Source organism: Lithobates pipiens, unplaced genomic scaffold, assembly GCF_037356315.1.
Source record: "Lithobates pipiens isolate NorthernLeopardFrog02 unplaced genomic scaffold, aLitPip1_a1.2 Scaffold_18, whole genome shotgun sequence".
In the NCBI taxonomy this organism is placed as follows: Eukaryota; Metazoa; Chordata; class Amphibia; order Anura; family Ranidae; genus Lithobates; species Lithobates pipiens.
Window position 1 is genome coordinate 640,350,746 of NW_027507758.1, and position 23,756 is coordinate 640,374,501.

General features: G+C 46.1%; 1 protein-coding gene across 1 annotated transcript in view; it reads left to right on the plus strand.

The window, feature by feature from the left end:
* LOC143989561 (uncharacterized) overlaps positions 1 to 23,756 on the plus strand; it is a 470,483-nt gene that overhangs the window by 444,425 nt on the left and 2,302 nt on the right. The window contains exons 2-7 of the mRNA XM_077489741.1: positions 10,201 to 10,861; positions 19,074 to 19,193; positions 19,282 to 19,405; positions 19,522 to 19,619; positions 19,698 to 19,904; positions 20,026 to 20,167. Coding sequence (XP_077345867.1) covers positions 10,205 to 10,861; positions 19,074 to 19,193; positions 19,282 to 19,405; positions 19,522 to 19,619; positions 19,698 to 19,904; positions 20,026 to 20,167 — 1,348 coding nt within the window. The 5' untranslated portion in view covers positions 10,201 to 10,204. The remainder of the gene's footprint in view (positions 1 to 10,200; positions 10,862 to 19,073; positions 19,194 to 19,281; positions 19,406 to 19,521; positions 19,620 to 19,697; positions 19,905 to 20,025; positions 20,168 to 23,756) is intronic.

Here is a 23,756-nt window from a genome sequence, read left to right on the forward strand (position 1 = left end):
ACATTATATATATATATATATATTCCCCCCTCTCTCCTTCACTTTCCCCCACTCTATATATCTCTAGTAGGGATGAGCCGAACACCCCCCAGTTCGGTTCGCACCAGAACTTTCGAATGGACCGAAAATTCGTACGAAATTTAGAACCCCATTGAAGTCTATGGGACTCGAACGTTTTGAAAAAAAAGTGCTAATTTTAATGGCTAATATGCAAGATACTGTCCTAAAAAGGGTTTGGGGACCTGGCTCCTGCCCCAGGGGACATGGGTCAATGCCTAAAATGTTTTTAAAAATGGCCATTTTGGCAGGAGCACTGATTTTAATGACGATTAAAGTGAAAAAAAAGTGAAATATTCCTTTAAATATCGTGTCTGGGGGGTGTCTATAGTATGCCTGTGAAGTGCCACGTGTTTCCCGTCTTTAGAACAGTCCCTGCACAAAATGACATTTAACGTAAATAACGTCATTTAAAACTGCTTCCGGTCTGGTTTCCGGCAATATGGATGAAAATCATTGAGAATAATGGCATAGGTAGCCCCCCTGCCCATTACCAGCCCCTTTGGGTCTTGTACGGATATTAAGGGGAACCCCGTACCCAGGCCCTATATACTCAGAGCAGCAGTATACAGGCGGTGCAAACAAGACAGGGACTGTGTAGGTTTGTTGTGTTAAGTAGAATCTGTTTGTAATTTTCAACTGGTACATTTTTAAAGTGTAGCTCCAGTCAAAAAATCTATTTTTAAGCTTTTTGGAAAACATAGGGAAGGGTTATCACCCCTGTATAATTTGTTTTGCCGTCCGTCTTTTTTCATCTCACTTCCTGTTGTCTCCTTCCATTTGCAAGTAGGAGACGTTTGTAAGTTGGATGTTTGAAAGTAGGGGCCTGCCCTATATTCTCTGCAGAAATGGCGGAACAAGGTGTTGGTGGTGCCACAACATTGTAAGCCCTCAAAGTGACTCTTGGTGGGCGCTGGAGCACCCTGCTGTGAACGATTATATCAAGAATTGTAATTGCATGCCATTGTTGAACAGTGGTAGAAAAATTTACCTTTGGTGGTTGTGGTGCTGGTGCCACAACACTATAAGTCCTCACAGTTACTCTGGGTGGGCACAGGAACGGGCCCTCCTGTGAAATATTATATCAAGAATTGTAATTACATGCCCCTGTTAAACAGGGGCAGAAAAATTTGGCCTTAGGCACTGGTGCTGGTGCCACGACACTGCAACCTCTCCCATATACTCTAGTTGTGGTGCAGGAATGAGCCCTGCTGCAAAGCATTGCATCAAAAATTTTAATTAAACGCCCCTGTTAAACAGGGGCAGAAAAATTGGGCTGGTGGCATCACCCAGAACCAAAAATTTTCTTCCAACATATCAGCGGAGGAAGAAGAGGATAGACAATCAACATAACAGGACAGTCACTCAGCATTAGAATAGGCAGTCTTGAAGGGATGTGATATTCCCCAAAAAAATATTCGGTTACATCAGCTTCAGGTGCTTGGTAGCTGTGGGTGATCCAAGACTGATTCATCTGGATGAAGGTCAGTCGATCAACTGAGTCGGTGGACAGGCGCACCCTGTGATCGGTAACAAAGCCACCAGCAGCACTGAAGGTGCGTTCCGAAAGAACGCTGGATGCAGGACAGGCCAGTAGCTCAATTGCATACTGTGCAAGCTCTGGCCAGTGATCCATCCTCAAGACCCAGTAAGCCAGAGGATTTTCGGTGGGAAAGGTGTCCAAGTCTGACCTTGCCCCTAGGTATTCCTGCAGATGCTGGCGATGGTTGCTGGAACCGATCATACCTTGGGGCTGCGGACTAAAAAATTGTCTGAACGCAACTGTCAGACGGCCACCTTCTCCACCGCTCCTTCTGACCGATGCCTCAGCAACACGTTGTCCTGGACCAGGAGTTTGTAACCTCCCAGTCTCTGGGAACGCGTTGCACAGACCTTTCTGCAAGGCCTCCCGGAGATGTCTCATCCTCTGCTCCCTCTGCGACTGCAAGATAAGGTCGGCAACCTTACCCTTGTACCGTGGATCAAGGACAGTGGCCAGCCAGTAATGGTCCCTCTCCTTGGTCCGAAGAATACGAGGATCCTTCCGCAGGCTTTGCAGGATCAGGGAGGCCATGCAGCGTAGGTTAGCTGAGGCATTGGGTCCAGAGTCCTCTGGGTCACTAAGGACAACATGATCCGCAGCTACCTCCTCCCAACCACGTACAAGTCCACGGGTTTCTTGGGACTGTAAATTATCCCTACAAGACTACTGCTGCTGCTGATGCTGAGTGCCAGCCTCCACCTCCATGTTGACACAATCATCCTCTTCCTGTGTGATGGGTGGCACAGCAGGAACACTGTCTGGATAAAGGGGGCCTTGAGAGGCAAGGAAGTACTCCTCTTCCTGCCTCTGTTCTGCCACAAGTGCCCTGTCCATTATTCCATGCAGCGCATGGCCTCCTCAAACGGTGACAGGACAGTGCATGCATCCCTGATCATGCCCCACTGGCGTTGTGAGAAAAAACCGAGCTCCTCTGACCATGTCCTGGTGCCGTAGTCACACGGGTACTCATTGATGGCCCTCTGCTGTGTTTGCAGCTGCTGCAGCATGGCCAACGTTGAGTTCCACCTGGTGGGCATGTCACATTTAAGGCTGTTCTTGGGCAGGTTCAACTCCTTTTGGAGCTCAGCCAGCCGAGCACAGGCATTAAATCAGGGGTTGACAAATTTGCTTGGAATCTAGGAGCCAGCTTAAAAAGTTAGGAGCCAGGTCCGTGACGGTGATCCGGACCTGTCCCTGGCCTGACATGGAGACGAGTGAGGGGAAGATAGCAGCGCCGTCGCTGCCCCCCCGTCTCCAAGTCAGTGCCCATAGCTCTTAGAGGGACATTTTTTTTTTTTTTTTCAAATGACAATTTTTTTTTTCAATTGCATTTTAGTGTAAATATGAGATCCGAGGTCTCTCTGACCCCAGATCTCATATTTAAGAGGACCTGTCATGCTTTTTCTATTACAAGGGATTTTTACATTCCTTGTAATAAGAATAAAAGTGACACAACATTTTATTTAAAGAGGAAGTAAACCCTGATGGGTTTACTTCCTCTTTTTTTCCCTGCAAAGGTAAAGCATAATGGACTACTATGCATCGCATAGTAGCTCATTATGTGTCACTTACCTGACACAGGAGCCAGCGAAGTCGCCGCTGTCCCCTGTAGTCCGCCGCATCCATGTTGCTTGTGGCGTCTCGCAGCTCCGACGAATCACAGCGGCGCAACCGCGATGACGTCACTCCCGCGCATGCGCACGGGAGTCGACAAATTTGGCAAATCCATTCTTGGATTTGCCGCATTTAGTGCGCCGTAGACAGCGGTGCCCATTTTCGGGCAAATATCTCCTAAACCATATAGGTTTAGGAGATATTGCTTGGACCTACAGGTAAGCCTTAATCTAGGCTTATCTATAGGTCCAAGTTGTTTGGAAGGGTTTACTTCCTCTTTAAAAGAACAGTGGAAAAAAAAAAGTTAAAATAAGCAGAAAAAATAATAATTTTTAAACGCGCCCTGTCCTGCCCGCATATAAAATCGGTGTTCGAACCACACATAGGAGGTAGCGCCGTGATCGGTAGAGCGAGAGCAATAATTCTAGCCCCAGACCTCCTCTGTAAGGCCGCGTACACACGCGGGGACTGTTCGCTCAACTTTGTCCGTCAAACAGTTTCAGCGGACAGTCCGCTCAAAATTAGCATGGACGGACTTGGCCACACACGACGAACGAACAGTCCGCTGAAACCGTGCGCGATGACGTGAACGGCACGTACGACGGGACTAGAAAACGACGTCCTATACACTGCAATGCAAACTTCGGCGTGTAAATCCTTTCTGAGCATGCGCGGAACTTAGTTTGACGAACAAGCCTACACACGAGGGGACTGTTCGCTGAAACAAAGTTTCAGCGGACAGTTTTTCGGAATTTCCGAAAAACTTTGTTCAGCAGACTGTCCGCTGAAAGCCCACACATGAGCGGACTGTCCGCCGAAACACTGTTCAGCGGACAAAGTTGAGCGAACAGTCCCCGCGTGTGTACGCGGCCTAACTCAAAACGTGCAACCTGTAGAATTTTTTTAAACGTCGCCTATGGAGATTTTAAAGGGTAAAAGTTTGTCGCCATTCCATGAGCGGGTGCAATTTTGAAGCGTGACATGTTGGGTATCAATTTACTCGGCGTAACATTATCTTTCACAATATAAATAATAATTGGGCTAACTTTACTGTTGTCTTATTTTTTTTATTAACTAAATTATTTTTCCCAACAAAAGTGCGCTTGTAAGTCCGCTGCACAAATACGGTGTGACAGACAGTATTGCAAAAACCACCATTTTATTCTCTAGGGTGTTAGAATAAAAAATATATATAATGTTTAGGCGGTTCTAAATAAAGGGAAGAAGAGGCAGGTAATATAAAACAGGCAGAGGAATCTTCATTAGCATTGCTGGTTTGTCATACCAACTGCGACCACAAGAGGGTGCCAGATTCCATAAGGAATCATAGGACCGCAGAAGGCCTCAAAGCCGCGGCCTAAATTTTCGGCCGCCGGCGGAACGGCCCGACGCGATCGCGCTGGGGGGGTCCACAGAGACAGGATACCCCCAGCTGTACTGCCCCAGGCGCGAGGTCGCTATTTCTAGTCGCCAATGCGACCTGGCGCCCGGGTTTTGTTGAGCCCTGCATTAAATGATTGGCGGAAATGCACACAGACTTTCCTGGCCTGCTTCAGGACAAACCCGGGTACCTGCCCAAGAACCGCTGCACCACCAGGTTGACGTGAGCCACACAGGGCACATGGGTCAGTTGTCCCTGTCGGAGGGCGGAGAGGAGGTTGGTGCCATTGTCGCAAACCACCATTCCTGGCTTAAGCTGGCGTGGCGTCAACCACCTCTCGGCCTGCCCCGGCAGAGCTGACAAAACTTCGGCCCCAGTGTGGCTCCTGTCCCCCAAACAAACCAGCGCAAACACGGCATGGCATCGTTTTGCCTGCGTACTTGCGTAGCCCCTGGAACGCCTACGGAGCACCGCTGGTTCTCAAGACAGAGCACTGGAAGAGGCCATGGGGGAAGAAAAAGAGGAGGGGGTGGAGGAGAGAGGTGTGTCACAACCAATAGTAGCATTTTGGAGGCGTGGTGGCGGAACAACCTCCAACACTACTGCACCTTGTCCTGCATCCTTCCCAGCTGCCGACCAATGGGCCATGAAAGACAGGTAACGTCCCTGTCCATGCCTGCTGGACCATGAGTCAGCGGTAATATGCACCTTACCGCTGACCGCCCTGTCCAGCGAGGCAAGGACACTGCCTTCCACATGCCGGTAGAGAGCCGGAGTCGCCTTCCGTGAGAAAAAGTGGCATTTGGGGACCTGCCACTGAGGAACCGCACATTGTACAAACTCACGGAAGGGGGCCGAGTCTACCAACTGAAAAGGCAGCAGTTGAAGTGCTAGCAATTTAGCCAAGCCAGCATTCAACCGCTGGGCTTGTGGATGGCTGGGAGTGAACTTCTTTTGGCGGTCCAGCAGCTGGGGCAGGGACATTTGCCTGCTATAATCGGACGTGGGTGTACTGCTAGCAGAGTGCCCGCAAGCACTTGGCTGTGACACACCTAATTCTACACCTTCATTCCTCTCAAAGCAGGTTTCAGAGAAGACTGAAGGTCTAGTGGGGTTGGAGATCCCAGCTGATGAGGAGCAAGGAGAGGTCCGCTTTGTTCTTTGGTGTGGGTCTTTGAGGTACGCTTGCCAACGAGCTGCATGGCAGGCCAACGTAAGTCTGGTCAAGCATGTGGTACCCAAGCGGCTGATGTTTTGTCCACGCGAGATACGCTTGAGACATATGTCGCAAATAGCAGCGGTGCGACTCGATGCACTCGTCTCAAAAAAGGCCCACACCAAAGAACTTTTAGAATAACGCGCAGAGGCAGCGCCCTGCACAGGCAGAGCTCTGCGGTGTGATTCAGTCGGTGTGCTGCCCCTAAGCTGGCCCCCGGAGGGCATCCTGCCTCGTTGGACATGTGCCTCCTCTTCCTCCTCTCTCCTACCAGGCACCCACGTGGAGTCAGTGCCCTCATCATCCCCTCCCTTTTCTTCGCTGGAGCAAACCTGGCAGTATGCTGCAGCTTGTGGAACATGACTGCCAGATTGCTATCCTTCTTGAGCATCCCCTCTCTCTGCGCTCACGCTACTGCCTTCCTCTAGCTGAGTATCATCATCAGACAAAACACTGGGCATCCTCCTGGAGCATGTACCCAACACTGTGCTCAAAGAGTTCAGGAGACTCCTCAGGAGGACGTGGTGGGTCTAGGGAAGGAGTCACTGATGATGACATTGACAGGAGGGAAGACGATGCGTTGGCAGCTGCTTTGCTAGTACCCTGAGCCTGGGTGAGAGAGGATAAGGATGAAGAGGGCTTGGTCATCCACTCTACCAAGTCTTTGGCATGTTGTGGCTCAACGTGTCTAGCTACCTAAAAGAAGGACAAGCGTGTCCCATGGCCACGTTCTGATGACGACGATGCACCGCGTCCACGGCCAGCACTGTTGTCTCTAGACACAGAGCCTGCTTGCCCTCTTTTATCGGCTCGTGCCTGTCTGCCTCTCCTTGCTGGCCTTCCAGACTTGGTAATGGCCTGAAGGGAGATGGGAAAACCAGCAATTGGGTAGTGTATATTGTGCTGGAGGCACACACAACACCCACTAACTCCTGCAGATGGCAGATGGCTCAATTAGAGAAGAGCTATGTAGGTGGATATAACGGTGTATACTGTGGTCAGAGCATGCAGACAGCATGCACAATCTCCTACAACTGACTGCAAGCTCTATTTAAATAGAGCAAGATAGCTAGCTATATAGGTGGATATAACGGTGTATTCTGTGGTCGGGGCACGCAGACAGCACGCACAATCTCCTACAACTGACTGCAGGCTCTATTTAAATAGAGCAAGATAGCTAGCTATATAGGTGGATATAATGGTGTATTCTGCGGTCAGGGCACGCAGACAGCACGCACAATCTCCTACAACTGACTGCAAGCTCTATTTAAAAAGAGCAAGATAGCTAGCTATATAGGTGGATATAATGGTGTATTCTGCGGTCAGGGCACGCAGACAGCACGCACAATCTCCTACAACTGACTGCAAGCTCTATTTAAAAAGAGCAAGATAGCTAGCTATATAGGTGGATATAACGGTGTATTCTGCGGTCAGGGCACGCAGACAGCACGCACAATCTCCTACAACTGACTGCAAGCTCTATTTAAAAAGAGCAAGATAGCTAGCTATATAGGTGACTATAGCGGTGTATACTGCGGTCAGGGCACGCAGACAACAACCACTACAGAAGAGCAAGAACGCAAAATTGGCCGATAATGAATGGTGTATACTGTGTTGAAGGTACACAGAACACCCACTAACTCCTACAGACGCCAACACACTACACAAGGCCACCGCGCTGGCGGCCTTATATAGTGTGGGGCGCGTACTACACAGCCTGAGCTATGATTGGCCACAGACATCCTGCCTGTGGCCAATCATGGCTCTCCTCGCTGCCGGCGCTGTGATTGGCCAAGCATGCGGGGTCACAGTGCATGCTTGGCTAATCATGAGCCAGCAATGCACTGCGATGGCGCAGTGCATTGTGGGCCATGAACGCCACATGAATTTGGCGCGAACGGCCCATAACGTTCGGTATTCGCCGAACGTGCGAACAGCTGAAGCTCATCCCTAATCTCTAGCTTTCTCTTTTTCTCTCAAATATAATTTTTTTTGTTTTCTCTATACACAAAAAAATATCTAAAATGTAATTAGTGTGTTATGTTGTAATGTTTAGAAAGCTCCATAGCTCAGCTTGTAGAGCACCAGGGGTCGTGAGTTTGAATCTCACTGGGGGTAATATAACCTTGTATACTTTGAATGACAATTGCCCAGTCATACTACACTCTACCCAAACTAAATTTTTTTATCATTTTGTTCCCACAAATAGAGCTTTCTTTTGGTGGCATTTGATTGCCTCTGGGATTTTTATTTTCTGCTAAAAACAAATAAAAAAATTTTTTTTTTCTTTTAAAAAACATTGTAAATAAGTAAGTTTTCTACTTCACTGATGGGCACTGATGGGGCTGCACTGACAGGCACTGATGAGGTGGCACCAATGAAGTGTCACTGATAGGCGGCACTGATAAGGAGCACTGATATGCGACACGGATGGGCAGTAATAGGTGGCACAAATAGGCACTGATAGGCGGCACGGATGGGCATGGATAGGCGGCATGGATGGGTATGGATAGGCGGCACAGATGAGCATGGATTGGTGGCACAGATGGGCACTGATAGGCGGCATGGACAACCACTGATAGGCGGCATAGATGGTCACTGATAGGCGGCATGGATGGGCACTGATAAGTGGCATTGTAGTGTAATCTATTGTACTGATGGATGTCAATCAGTGATGTCCATTGTGGGCACTGACTGGCATCCCTGGTGGTCTAGGGTGGCATACCTGGTGCTGGGCATCCCTGGTGGTCCAGTGTGGGCATCCTCGGGGGGCTGCACTGATAATCGATCAGCACAGACCCTCTGTCAGAGGAGCAGCCGATCAACTCTGACAGACGCGAGTGAGGAAAAGCCGATCAATGGCTCTTCCTATTTACACTGTGGTCAGCCATCACGTGGTAAAGAGTCTCCGTCAGAGACTCTTTACTGAGATCGTAGTTGCGGTGTGTCAGACTGACATACTGCAACAACGATCGCCGCGATGCACGCCCCCCGGGTGCGCGCAGCAGCTTAATATCCTGAGGACGTCATATGACGCCCAGTCAGGATATTGAAACCACTTTGCAGCCGCCATTCTGCTATATGGCGGGCGGCAAGTGGTTAATCATACAATATAAACCAATCCAAACATTTTATTAAATAGGTACGTGCAAATAAAACACACAAAGTGCATGAGTGATCATAAAAACACCAAGAATTATATATGAATATGCCAAAAGAAATGAAATTTATAATGAAAAATATAAATAAATTTAAGGAATTAATTATGAAGAAATATAAAAAGTAAAAATATATAAATCCCATATAGCACTCTAGTCCCATTAATTGAAATGATTAGTGTTCAAAAAGGTGCTTTGTGCTGTTGAAAGAGACACGCTGATCTAGTTCCCTCTTCAGAAGGTGATCACAGCATACGTGACTTATCCGTACTCCTATTGTGGCTGCACATTTTCTTCCCCTCCTGGGGTATGAGACATTCACAGTATTTGCCACTGTGTATCACCCTGGAAGCTGGCCAATCCGAGGTGTCCCGGCAGTGCTCCACTCATACCCCATACAGAGAGAAGGATCCGAATAGTGTAAGACTATAAAAACGTCTTTATTTTATTTTTTTAAATGTATGGAAATGTACTCACATTTGCCATAAAACAATAAGGCATGTATTGCTGACACTAATGCCGACGACCGGAAGTGATGCAGGAAAGTATGTTGACTCTATTTGTTTCGTCACTCGTTCCTGCATCACTTCTGGTCATAGGCATTAGTGTCAGCAATACCTGCCTTGTTGTTTTATGGCAAATGTGAGTACATTTCCACACATTAAAAAAAAAAAATGAAGACTTTTTTTATAGTATTACTCAGGTGGCAGTTCTCTTGATTCTTTAAATTTTTCATATCTTTTCTGCTGGTGCTTTCTTCTTTTGCGCGGAATCAAACACATATTTTGTCATTGGTACATGTTCACATAATCAGATGTGATGCTTGGAAAACTTTTCTACCTTTTGTGATTAATGCCACCGTGGCTCTGTCCAATCACAGCGGTGGAGCATACAAAAACTGAAGTAACATAAAGAAAGTCAATTGCAAAACGTTGTCTTTGCCAATTCCGATCATCGTTCTCTAGTAAGTATTTGAAAATGAGCTTGTGTGCGATGCGTACAAGCTTATCTTACTTTATTTTTACACGTTCTATTAACGAAGATATATTCTATTTAATAATTTTTTTTATATATATATTTAGAGCTTTATAACATCTTTAATCCACTGTACTAAAATATCACTAATTATTGTGGACTTCTTCGTATCACAGGTTGATTTTACAATTGTTATTAATTTACAAACTAATTTAAATGTGTTTATAAAATTCAATTTTCTTTTTATATTTTACAGAAAAATGCCAAAGTGTATTTTTGGAAAATGCCCTCACACATCAGGGAAAAAAAAAATATTTCCCAATATCAGACTACACCCCTTTCCGAAAGATCTTGAAAAGATAAAAGCGTGGCTTTCTTGTGGCGATTTGACAGATGAAATATTGAGGAAATCCGCACAAGCAATTTTTCATGATAAAAAGGGTGACCGGTTTCGTATGTGTTCAGCGCATTTTTCTGAGGAAAATTTTTACATGAAAAAAACTAAATTGGTGTTAAAAAAAAATGCAGCACCAACCGTCTTCCCACCGGATAGGTCAATGTCATTACTAAAAAAAAAGAAAAAAAAATTGACTGGAATGCCTCACACAAAAGCATCGAAGGTCATCTGTTCAGAAAATGTAATACCGACACCAAATACATCGACATGCCCAATAAAACAATCGTTGTGCTGTTGTTCGTGTCATGATTCTCCTTCTGCCCCGATTCCCAACAAATGTGACTTTGCTACTCAAACGTGTGACGAAGACTTCATGTTTTCTTTGTCAGAAAAATCGTATATGTTTGGTGCAAGTTATAAGGACATTTCTAAGGACCATGACTACGCCGTGCATTCACACTTTGTGCTTCCACAAACACCAGAAACAATCAGTCTGGCTCGGGACCTACATCTATTGCCTGTAAATAATAGTTGTTTCATGTTGAATGATCAAGATAAACAAACAAATACATTTCCTGACAGACTGCATGGCAGCAACGTGTGGGTTAAGTCCCACCTCTACTACTCTATAGGACACTACTCCCATAAATCTTTGCTCCCTGCCAGTGGCTGTGTTCTTTTTTTGTCCTCCTCCGTAGGACCCAGTTGATGGTCTTCCTACCTGAAGATTTCTCCCCCACGATCGGGATTGGCCAAACTGCGACCTTTGAATGAAGAGTTGCAATACTCCTCTAAGCCCTAGCTACTAGCGGGGTATGGAGTGGGCACTGGAAGTGGCACTGGAAGAAGCTAAGTCCTAGCCACTGGCAGGCTGCGCATCGGTCAAACAACCCAGCTAAATAGCAGGTGACCATATCACCCTCTTGAGTCCGGCATTCTCCATCTTACCTTTGGCCTGGATTGATCGATTGATTCGTGGTGGGAGTGGTGAGATCATTTCTTTTTCTTATGGTGGCGGTTTTTGTTCTGTTATGTGTCTTTTCTTTCCCCAGGGTCTGTTCGCTGGTGACAGGCATGGCGGCTGGTTCCTTCTGCATTCCAGCCACCATTTACTTCCTGGTCCATCTTTCCGTCTGCTCTGCGCATGCGCCAGAGCGGTACGAGAGTGATGCTTAGTTTGGGCATGCGCAGTAGCGTCAAAATGGCGCTAATTGCGCATGAGCACAGGTGCCGCGTTGGGTACAGCGGTGACATCACAGGGCCATCTTTTTAAATGGGGAAAAAGCCTGCAAGCTTTGGGAATGCTTTTTGGCTTTGTGCAGTGACTTCCCCTGACTTCCTGTCTCTCTGCCTGTGTTGAGTGGATCTCATGGACAGGTAGGATGCTTATATATTCTTCCTGGCTCTGACAGAATGTTTTTATGTAGTTCAGATGGATGCTCCCAGGGACATGGATACTCCACCACCTGTCTGTGGCCAGGCTTTTCGTAACAGGTACTTTGAGAGGCTTCTGGGTTCAGCAGGGGGGGCATTTGGGCTCCATTATTGGTCATTATGACCACTATTTTCCATGTTTTTCTTTCTTGTTTGTGAGCCCTTCTAGGTCAGAACATCGTCGCAGCTCTCACAGAGGAAATGACTCTTCAAAATCTAATTTCCGGCACTCCTCTTCCAGATCTAATTGCCACAGTTCACCCTCAAGATCGGGGCACTGAAGCAAAGACGTGTCTAGGGGGGCATGTCCGGATGGCAGAGAGAGCAGAAGTGTAAATCCAAAGTTCCAGCTTCCGAGCGGCATTCCTGCAGTCACCCTGAGCCCAATTTGCTCCAGAAAGGTCTTAAATTGTTCCCCACAGCTGTGGGAATGTTCCAGGTTGGCATCTATGGTAAAATACAGGCCCCTGCGGCATTATCAATGGCAAGACAGCTGCTGCAGCCATCTATCTTTGCTCTCCAAAAACAACAGGCTGCAATGGTGAGTGACTCTGCCCCTTCTACTAGAGACACACAGCCTGACCCACTGCAGTCCCAGAGCAGTCCCGGAGCCTCCACATGGACAGTGAAGATAGCTCCAGCCCAGGTTCCCCTCCACTGAACCTACCCTAGCCTTCATTATGCTTGCTATTCAGGACTGCAAAGTCTCTCTCACTGCTCAGATAGCGTCAGTATGCATGAACTTTTCTCTCCTGAAGCAAGACATACAAAACTTAAGAGATAGGGCAGGGGAAGCAGAGGAACGCATCAGCTCGCTTGAGGAAGTTGTCCATCCCCTATCTGAGGGATCATACAGGGGAAATGGGGGCCCTTCATGCCAAAATTGATGGAAAATCGTTCCCGAAGGAACAACCTGCGATTCGTGGGCTTCCCTGAAAGTGCAGATGGTCCTCGCCCTGAAAAGTTCCACTATAACTGGCTAAGGGAAATTTTTGGGTCTGACGCACCATCCTTTCCCCGTGTGATTGAGCGGGCACATCACACCCTCCGTGCCCCCACCCTCTGGAGCACTACCCCGCTCCATTATTGCCCAGCTCCTCAACTTCCAAGACAAGGTTGCCATCCTTCGCCTCGCCAGAGAGAAAGGCCCCTTAAAATACAATGGCAATACCATTTCAGTATACCCTGACTTTTCAGCAGATGTCCAGAGGCAGCTCATCTCCTTCGCAGCAGTAAAGGCTTGATTACGCACAGAGGGCCTCTCTTATGCCATGCTTTTCCCTGCAAAGCTGCGCATTATTCATGATGGCAAGACGCAATTCTACACCAACCCCAAGGAAGCCATGGCATGGCTCAATGACCGATATGGAGTTCCACCAAGACGCAGATCAGTCTAAAGCCTGAGGCTCTAACCCCTACAATTCCCATCTACACTTGCCCTGAGCTGAATATGGAGACACCTTTCTCCCTACACATTGGAATTCCTCTACTATGCCCAGCGGACCATTTTAGTTTTCCATGAGGATATACCACCCCCCTACAGCAGAACTGTGAACTGGTATCCTGTCGCCCTCTACCCTTACAGACCAGACCTCCTTCCTGTCATCAAATCTGAGTCCCCTATACAGGCTACTGGCCTTTAACTATGCAATTTGTTCCATCTACTATTGAACTATGCTACATCCCCCATATGCAGAAATGTTCGGGGGTCACTCTGGATTCCACTACAACTCTACACCAGTTGGTGGCGAGGCCACAGGACAGTTCTCCCCCAGTTTAAAGGGGGCCCTACAGGTTTCTTCAGTTCAGGGATCCAAGGCTCGCTATGTAGGGGTTAGCCTAGCAGGGTTTTTTGCTCCTTTTTTTTTCTCTTTTTTTGGGACACTCTCATTTTTGATTTTTTTGCATCTTCTACGGGTACTTCCCAGGGCAGTTTTTTTTTCTGGTTTACTAACTGATAGCTCGTGCAGCTGCAGAGTCAGTTATATGCAGTATGTTGAAGATATGTTTAGACATGCTCAAAGTATACCAGGTATACGTCTACCAGGTATTAAGTGTGAAGGCATTTATATCTCTATGTGACTGTGATATAATGTTTGACTTAGAATAGCAAAGCCCTTGAAGATAGTGTCATGGAGCACTAGAGGAATGAATGCACCCCAAAAGAAATCCCTAGTCTTTTCGGTTTTAAAAAAATGCCGTCCCCATATTATATATCTCCAAGAATCTCACCTCACCGGCAATTCCAGGGGGGTATCTATTCTATTAACTAAATACCTTCCCACTGAGACTTTACAAGTAACCACAGACCCAGAGGGGAGATTTATTATACTAAGCTTACAAATTTCCTCTGTGATGCTTACTCTTGTGAACGTTTATATTCCTCCCCCATTTTTGGTGGAGGTACTATCTAAATTGTCACTTAAGCTACTGACTAGACCCCCTGGACCGATAATTTATATAGGGGACTTTAATGCCCTATTAGACCCAGCCATGGACTGCTTGAGAGGCGATGGTAGATCTTTTCCCTCTTCATGGGACATCATGGAAACCTTTTTAAATTTCTACAAAAACCTATACACCTCCAGAGCTGATTACAACGAAGCCCAACTAGCTGAAAACGTAGCCGGCATACCTCTCCCCTCCCTCACAACTGAATAGAAAGTGGAGTTAGAGGCACCTATCTCAGTTGAAGAAATGTCAGTAGCTATTTTACAAATGCCTGCTCATATAACTCCCGGTTTGGATGGCTATCCAACCGAATGGTACACACAGTTTAAAGACATACTATCCCCATTTATTTTACACACATACAACAAGGCTTTAGATATAGGGGTCCTCCCCCCTACTATGCGAGAAGCCTTGATTATACTTTTACTAAAACCCAGCAAGGACCCACTTAAATGTGAATCATACCGCCCGATATCACTCATAAATGTGGATGTTAAGATCCTGGCCAAAGTATTGGCAAATCATTTAAACACTGTAGTGATGTCCCTGGTACACAGTGACCAGGGGGATTTATATCCAGAGGGTCCACCAGAATGAACAGACTATTCCACAATCTACAATACCCACACGACTGTCCTACAAGGGCCACAGTATCCCCAGATATATGTAACGTGTTCAACAGTGTGGAATGGCCGTACCTCTTTCAGGTGTTGAAAATGTATGGCTTTGGCCCCAGAATGGTGGTGTGGGTAAAACACCTCTATGCTTCCACGAAGACCTGTATTCGGGTTAACTCAACAGTCACTGAGTCCTTCTCAATCAATAGGGGAACAAGACAAGGGTGTCCACTGTCCCCCCTCCTCTTTGCCCTGGCCATGGAGCCACTATCGGTACGTATTCGCTCCTCTCCATCAATAAAAGGTCTCATTGCTACCATTGAAGAACGAATCTTGCTCTATGCAGATAACACCTTGGTGTACCTGGCGGACACCGATGTGTCACTCCAAACATTGTTATCCAAGATCAATACATTTGGAGACTACTCTGGATTCAGGGTGAATTGGGAGAAATCCAGACTTTTCCCCCTGGACCCGGACGCAACTTTTCATATTCACCCAGACTCTGCAGGTGGTATCCTTCTTTAGGTATCTAGGGGTTCTGGTGCAGACACCTCTGTCCACTTACATTGCCAATAACTTAGACCCACTACTAACTTGCTTAAAGAAGCAAACTAAACAGCGGATGGTGTATAATTGGATACACTACTCATAAACTGCCCACTTAGTGTATCATCACCGCGCTAACATCAAACCCTCTACATCTCCAGCTGCTACTTAAACATAAAATTATATAAATACCAAAAGGTGCATATAAATCTGTTAATCCTAATTATCAAATAAATAATACCTTGTAGCGCTAGTATTGTGTGTAAAATTGCTTAATTCACATCACCTAACTTCTATCACTCTGTGCTAATCATAAAACTATATACACACAAATAAAAAAGATATAAATATCCAGTGAAAATAGTGTGCATACATATAGCATATACAATTATTCATACATGAAATATTTGTGAACCACACACAGGATTACAACTTCCCAAAAAAATTAAAAAGTTCTGTGAAAAAATATATAATCCGTCACCAAAAGGTGATTAGAAGTCTTCCAACAGTAATTTCTCTTTTCCGTGTGAAAGACTATTCAGTGTCCAAGCAATTGTATGAAACCTTCACCACACCAACAGTGTCTGTGAAGTAGCGGAGGTGATACCCATAATACCTTACTGGCCCAACAGACCCTGGTTTCCCCTACTAATGCTCCTCAGTGTCTGGGATCCCCTTACCACTCAGACCAGGTCTTCTATCTCAAGACTCGAGACTACATCCCTGCTTGGCTCACCTGCGCCTAAGGGTCTGGTTTTGGAAAGGGGAAGGTTAGAGGCTTTAGGATGCCCCGAGCAGGTCATCCCCACTCTCATGAGGGCAAGAAGAAGTACCAATCGGGTATTTGAAAGGATTTGGGCTAAATTTGCAAACCATTTTTAATCCAGGTCCAACTCTGGTTGCAATCCGACAGTTCAGGATGTCTTAAGTTTCCTGCAAATGGGACTAGAGGTCTTCTTGTCTGTCAGTTCTCTCCGTGTTCAAGTATCAGCAATTTTAGCTTTCTCTGGGTTGTCATGAGCCAAACATCCTATGGTCCAACAATTCTTCAAGGGCGCAGTCTGGCTCAGACCACAGAGGAAACCTAGGTTCTCCAAATGGGATCTGCCACTAGTCCTTGACTTTTTCTCACAACTTGACAAGCCACTCTCGGTCAAAGAGCTTACCTACAAGACTTCTTTTCTGATAGCCATAACTTTGGCGAAGAGAATTTCTGAAATTCAGTCTCTAGGTTCAAAGGAGCCTTTTCTCACGTTTTTTTCTAGGCAAAGTGGTCCTAATCCCGATGCAAGGGACAACCCCAAGGTCACCTCAGTCTTCCAGGAAATCACACTTCCTACCTGTAATTCTGCCAGAAGTCTAGAGCCACATACCCTCTATATGGGAGTTACCTCGAGGCGATAGTTGGAGGCTACAGCTTCTTTTCAACAATCTGACTATCTCTTTGTTCTGTTCCACAGAAAAAACAAGGGTCTCAAGGCTTCCGTCAGATCCATTGCTGCATGGGTGGTTCAAGCTATCCAATGGGCTTACAAAGAGAAGGGCTTGAGTCCTCCTGAGGCGGTTACGACGTACTCAACCAGAAGTCTCTCAACTTCATGGGTGGCCTCGCGTCATTTTGCACCTGGTCATCAATTCATACTTCTATGTCTCATTATTGTGTTGAGACAGCTACTTTATCTTCTGTCAATTTTGGTTTGAAAGTACTGTCGGTTGACGGTGTTAAATCATTGTTCAGCATTTTTTGCCCACCCGGGTGTGTATGGCGAGTTATTCCCCACACGTTGCTGCCATGGAGTCTGTCAGGAAAATGGAAAATTCCTATTAAAATACTTACCGTAATTTTCCTTTCCTGATGGACTCCATGGCAGCAGGAGTTCCCTCCCAAATGGTTGGAGTAGGCTAGTATCGAATACGGCCGCTGGCAGGGAGCAAAGATTTATGGGAGTAGTGTCCTATAGGGTAGTAGATGTGGGACTTAACCCACATGTTGCTGCTATGGAGTCCATCAGGAAAGGAAAATTATGGTAAGTATTTTGATAGGAACTTTGTGGGACTTTATATGAAACGTGTGTGAATATGTCTCCATCCCTGATTCAGTAGAATTCAAAAAGAGAACTATAGTGGGACTTTATATAAGGTATGTGCGGCAGCAGCAGAAACGCAGTCAATGTAAAAAACACACAATGTTTATTGCTGAATAAAACATAACAGGTAATATTTGTGTCCATAATGACAGCATATAACAAGCATTATTTGTAGAAAACTGGCAACAACAGTAAACAACACATTGTATAATAAATATATGACTGCTACCAAGATAATATACTGCAGGATAAGAACATAACAGCCATCCTAGATGACACGGACCACCTCAGAAACAGTATAGAAGTAAAATCTGTATATATAAAATTGGTTAAACCATCCAATGAAGATGAGATGCATCCAATGATCCCTACGCGTTTCATGGATTTAGTCCACTCTTGAACTTTTCTTGTACCTCTTCCTTCAGCTTGTCCTTGGTGGAGGTCTCCATCCACAATTTTTACAAAAGTGCAATCACTCTTAATACATTTTATTAAATTATAGTATTGGAGTCTATACAAATCACCTCTGGATATTTTTTTCTGTGGAGGTTCCTTTTGTGCTCCTTTTCCATTCCTTGTGTCCCAGTACCTCAGCTCCCGTGACAGGCTCCTTGAGCGCCACCTTTGTTGCAGTTTCACCACTTCATATTTAGCTGATATGTAAGTACCCTCGGGGGAGGAGTCCTCTTCCCACCCTGTGGTTACAGTAATAGTCATCTGTCAGGTATTCTGGCTAGATTGTTTTATACAATATTATCTATTTTACATATTTGTGTTTTTTTTCACAGATATTTAATGCATTTTCCCCTGAAGAGTAGAATAAAGCGAAGTTCCGCCCATTTAAAAGTCAGCAGCTACAAAAAGTGTATCTGCTGACTTTTAATAATCAGACATTCGCCTGTCCCACGGTCCAGCTATGCGGGCGTACGAAGCCTCGCTCCTCTCCCCTCCTCTCTGCACCGCCGGCATTCTACCTGTGGGTGCCTGGCTGTGGCTTCACTCTGCGTGCTGTGAATGGGCGGGCAATCTTCTGGGATTGCAGGGAGGAAGGGGGATTGGTGATCTTCCTTCCAGCTCTGTGGCGCCAGGGGAGGAAGTGGGAGCTGGGTGCCCGTAAAACTGGGTAACCCCCCCCCCCCCAAAAAAAAATGACATGCCAAATGTGACATGTCAGGGTGTCACCTGCACTTAAAGCGGAAGTTCCATTTTTGGTGGAACTCCGCTTCAAATCCACGAAACGGGTAGGGCTCATTGGATGCATCTCATTTTCATTGGATGGATTAACCAATTTTAGATATACAAACTTTACTTCTATACTGTTTCTGAGGTTGTCCGTGTCCTCTAGGATGGCTGTTAAAGGGGTTGTAAACCCTTGTGGATCCTATGCATTAAGATGAAAAAATGCCTGCCATTGTATGTAATGACACCAGAATGCTTGCAACAAGCTTTTAACCTGCATAGTGTAGGGGTTCTGTGTGGGTAAATTATATCTCAGTATTAAAGTAGGGCTTTAATAAAATGTGAACCTGAGTGGTGAGGTGAGGGGGATTCTGGGAATATCATTTGATTTTACTATCTGTGTTCACATCTATAGTTTTCCTCCTGTGAAGTCTGGAGATCATATGACCATCACATTGCCACCACCTCCCTCCCTGATAGAATAGAGAAATACAAAGAAGATTCTAGAAGTCACCAGAGAGATGATGGAGGAGAGGTGAGGAGGATTCTGGGAATTCTGGGACATTATCCAGTAACAGACAAGGGATGTGTCTGGATGGTGACGGTATCATTGTGTGTGTCAGGTTCCTATAAGGTGTCAGGATGTCACTGTCTATTTCTCCATGGAGGAGTGGGAGTATTTAGAAGGACACAAGGATCTCTACAAGGACGTCATGATGGACAATCAGCCGCCCCTCACATCACCGGGTAAGAGGAGACTTTATTGTAAAGGAGAGAGCGGTACGGAGGCTCCACCTAGATCCCCCATCATCTGATAAACACATAGAAACAATGTATTCAGTCAGTGTGTGTGTTTCCTACAGATGGATCCAGTAATGGGAACCCACCAGAGAGATGTCCCCGTCCTCTGTATTCCCGGGATTCCACACAGGAAGATCACACCATCCCCCACCATCATCAGGTAGATGATTGACAATTATTGGTAGTTCTGATTAAACACAGCATGTTTGTTACAATGAATGTTTTATTATATATTCAGAGTGTAAACCTCGGGGATGATAATATTGATGTTAAAGAAGAGTATAAAGAGGAGGGTGAGGAGTATGGAGTGATGGAGGAGTTTTCAGAGGGACACAAGGATATGATGGAGCCACCAAATACCAGGAACCCACCAGAGAGATGTCCCCGTCCTCTGTATTCCCGGGATTCCACACAGGAAGTTCACACCATCCCTCACTGTTACAAGGTTAGTGGGACGGAGCTTATAAAACAGATTTATAGAGACAATGTGTAGATTTTTTATGTGATGTCACAATAATAAATCTTATATTTTACAGATGATATTCTCTCTCATTTTCTTGATTTAGAGTGGCGATCCAATCGATATAGAATTTGAGGTGAAATCAGAAGAAGAAGAGAGGTATGTGAGGGATGATCAGCAGTCTATGGCGGAGGATGGAATAACGGGGACGTTTATAGAGGAGGACACTCCTACAGAGATCAGCACAGGTGGGTCATTAACACTAAATACATTCCTCCACCCATACTGATCACTGATTGGTCCAGAGTAGGGCAGGGGCTGGGTGATATCAGCCTGTAATCCCCTGGTCACCTGAGCTGTGTTCCCCATCCTGTATTCCTGGATTTCTCTCCGATAATCTTCCTTCTCTGTGCTGCCGACACAATTTATGTATCTAGACTGGATTCATGGAGATTCTGGGGATCAGCTGGCAGCAAAATGTTCATTTTCACCGTTACTCGATCTAGGCACCCTGGGGTAGGTGCTTTGGGTCTTCTGCCCGATACCCGGGTATGGCAAGATGTCTGACAGAACAATTTTTCCAGGATTACTTGTTCTGTTGTCTGCTGGCTGTGCCGGGTGGAGGGATATGTCTGTATAGTCTCAGACCCAAGTCACTGAGTGCAGTCTCAGGAGATGGGAGGCAGCGGTGTGGAACCTCTGCAACTTGTCTCATGTAATCATTTCATCTTCCACTGATTACTGAATACCGATATTATGAGTCCTGACCCTTACACTGTATACTTTATATTGTACATTACATACTCCTGACCCCTGCACTATATACTCTATGTTGTACATTACATCATTCTGATACTATATAGTCCTATCTGTTGTATCTTATACAATATGTTGTACATTACATAGTCCTGACTTCTGCTCTCTCCCCTCTATCCACTGCTATATATAATATGTGTTCTCTTCGTTACACCCATTTCCTACCAGCTGGACATTTTATATCTGATGATGTGATTGGAGTACAGACATTTACATGTTGATAATAATGTGATAACATCCTCAGACTTTGGAACCTTAAACAGAAAGTGATAATGAGGGATGAGTCAATAACCCAATGATGGGGGTCTTCAGGATCAGTCCAGTCTTCATCTTGGTTGTTCTCCCCCCATCCTCACTCTCTGACCTCTGGTGGGGCTCAGCCCCGCTGTTATTCATGACTAAATCATGGACTAAATAAGGAAGTGCAGGACTTCTTGTGTTGGGAAGATGGCAATGAGTGATAGAAGGGGAGGGGACACTCGTCCTATAATCCCCTCATCACTGTCACTCCTATAAAAGACAGTTCTCGTTGTTTCCTCACTCTCTGACTAAGGTCCATGAATAAAGAAATGAACTGGTAAGAGATCAGAGGACCCATTTACTAGTTACCTTGAGGGTGGAATTGTAAGATGCCCAGAGACAAAGCTGCCTGGTTTAAGGGAATGAGTCTGCTCATGTCTAGTAATAATCTTTTATTTATTTTTTTATCAATAACTTTTTATTGAGAGATATTTCACATACAGTTGAAGTGCAATGGTCTTTGAACAACAATACAAAAAAAACTTTCACCTTGAAATTATATGGCTATGCAAGTTTCCCAAGTTCGTATTCACTGTCTATCTGCTTTCCATGTTTTATTGTACACTTCTCAAGGCTTTTCAGATCAGGTTATATAAACTAATGTAAATGCTGTTAAAAATACCATCCAGCTGGTGTAGTAAGTGGGTACATAGGTCCCTAAAGGGCACCCAACGAAAAGGAAAAAAGAAAAGGGGAAGAGGGAGGAGAAAAAAACAAAGAAAGAAAAAGAGGGATGGGGAAAGAGGGGGGGGGGAGCATGGGGGGGGAGAAAAGGAAGGCTCGGCCACTCTCAGCCAGTACCTGATTCCGGACTGGTAGGTTCCTCCCAGCGGTGCCATAGTTCCCAAACCAGGTTGTGCGTGTCCAGGCGGTCCTGCATTCGTGCTGTCATCTTCTCCATTATCTCTACCTCTCTGATCCTAGCATACAGCGCTCCCTCAATGCCGCGAGCTGCTGTAAGGGCATGCCTAACTAGTTTCCCCTGTGGGGCTGGGATTTTCAAAGGTGACAGCCCCAGCAGGGGTGAAGGCTATCTCCCTCTCAAGGAGGTGAGTCAGGAGTTTCCGATCTGAATTCCAGTAAGGTACTATCAAAGGGCATGCCCAGTAGACATGGTACAGTGTTTCCCTGGCTCCCAGGCATCTCCAGCAATGGTTGGAACTGGTCGGGTGGATGGCATGGAGCACTTCAGGGGTCATGTACCAAAAATAGAGTATCTTATCAATATTTTCTTTATAGAGCGTGCATATCGAAGTCTTGGATGCCTGGATCCATATGAGCTTCCATTGGTCCACGGGTATCGCCTCACCCAGTGCCTTTTCCCATTTAATCATATATTTATGCTTGCCCATGGAAACAGCGGGCCTGTCATTCAGTATTTTGTAAATGTCCGAGATCAGACCTTTTTGAGCCGAGCCTGCGAGGATGAAGTTTTCAAAGGGGGTTAGAGTGGAGAATTGCAGATTCGGCGCAAATGTTAAGGCATAATGTCGGATTTGGAGATACCCGTAGAAAACCTGCTTCGGGAGATCAAATTTGGACTGTAGTTCTGCAAAGGAACGCAGTTTACGGGTGCAAGGATCGACCGGATGTCCGTAATGGAAAAGATTTCTGGTGGTCCAAGGGGAGGATATCCGATAGGTCAGACTATCTGGCATTTTGGGGTTACAGGCAAAGGAGGTCAGGAGCGAGCTCTCCGATGACAGCTTATGTTGACGTGACAATGTGCCCCAGAGCTTCCGGAGCAGCGCCATCGGGCCTAGAAGTCGTGCGGGTTTCACCTCCGCATTTGCATTCCACAATAAATTGTTGGGATGTAAAGGGGCTAGCCATAACTTCTCCATCTCGGTCCATTTATTATATGAACGAAGCGTAAACCAAGAAGTTATCGCCCTCAGTTGTGCTGCCTGATAGTACTTAATGAGGGTAGGGAAGGCTAGGCCACCATCCAGTCGAGTCACCTGCAATGCAGAGCGTGGGATCCTATGCCTCCTGTAGTTCCAGGTGTATTTCAGTAAGTCAGCTTGTAGTTGGTTCAGTTGGCCATAGGGGACTGGTATGGGTAGGGTCTGGAAGAGGTATAATAGTTTCGGGAGGATCGTCATCTTTACGGACGCGATCCTCCCGAGCAATGAGATATGGTGTTTTTTCCACTGTTGGAGGAGGGTTCTTATGTTATGGAGGAGGGGGGAAAGTTTTCTTGATACAGGGTGGAATACTGCAGGGTAATATAAATTCCTAGGTATTTTAGTGCCTTCGTTCTCCAGCTGTAAGGGAAGTTGGCTGAGAGATGTGCTACCTTCCCTACCGGGTGTTAATTGGGAGGGCCTCCCATAGCGTTCCAGTTCCGCGTGAAGAATAGGGAGGGATGTTCTAGGCTGTGTCAGCGTGAGAATGATGTCATCCGCAAACAGGGACATTTTAAACTCCCTGTCCCGCACCATTATGCTCTTAATGTCCAGGTTTTTCGGGATTGTGGCTGCCAGAGGCTCGACAAAAAGTCCAAAAACCAGGGGCGATAGCGGACACCCCTGTCTAGTGCCATTCATTACTGGTAGTGGGGCAGAGAGGGCAAAGGGGGTCTTGACCTGGGAGGTGGGGTGCGAGTACAGATGTTGTATAGCCCTGAAGAAGGGTCCCCTGATCCCTATGTGGCGAAGAGGAAGGGCCACCCCAGGCGATCAAACGCCTTCTCTGCGTCTAAACCCAATAGCAGAGCCT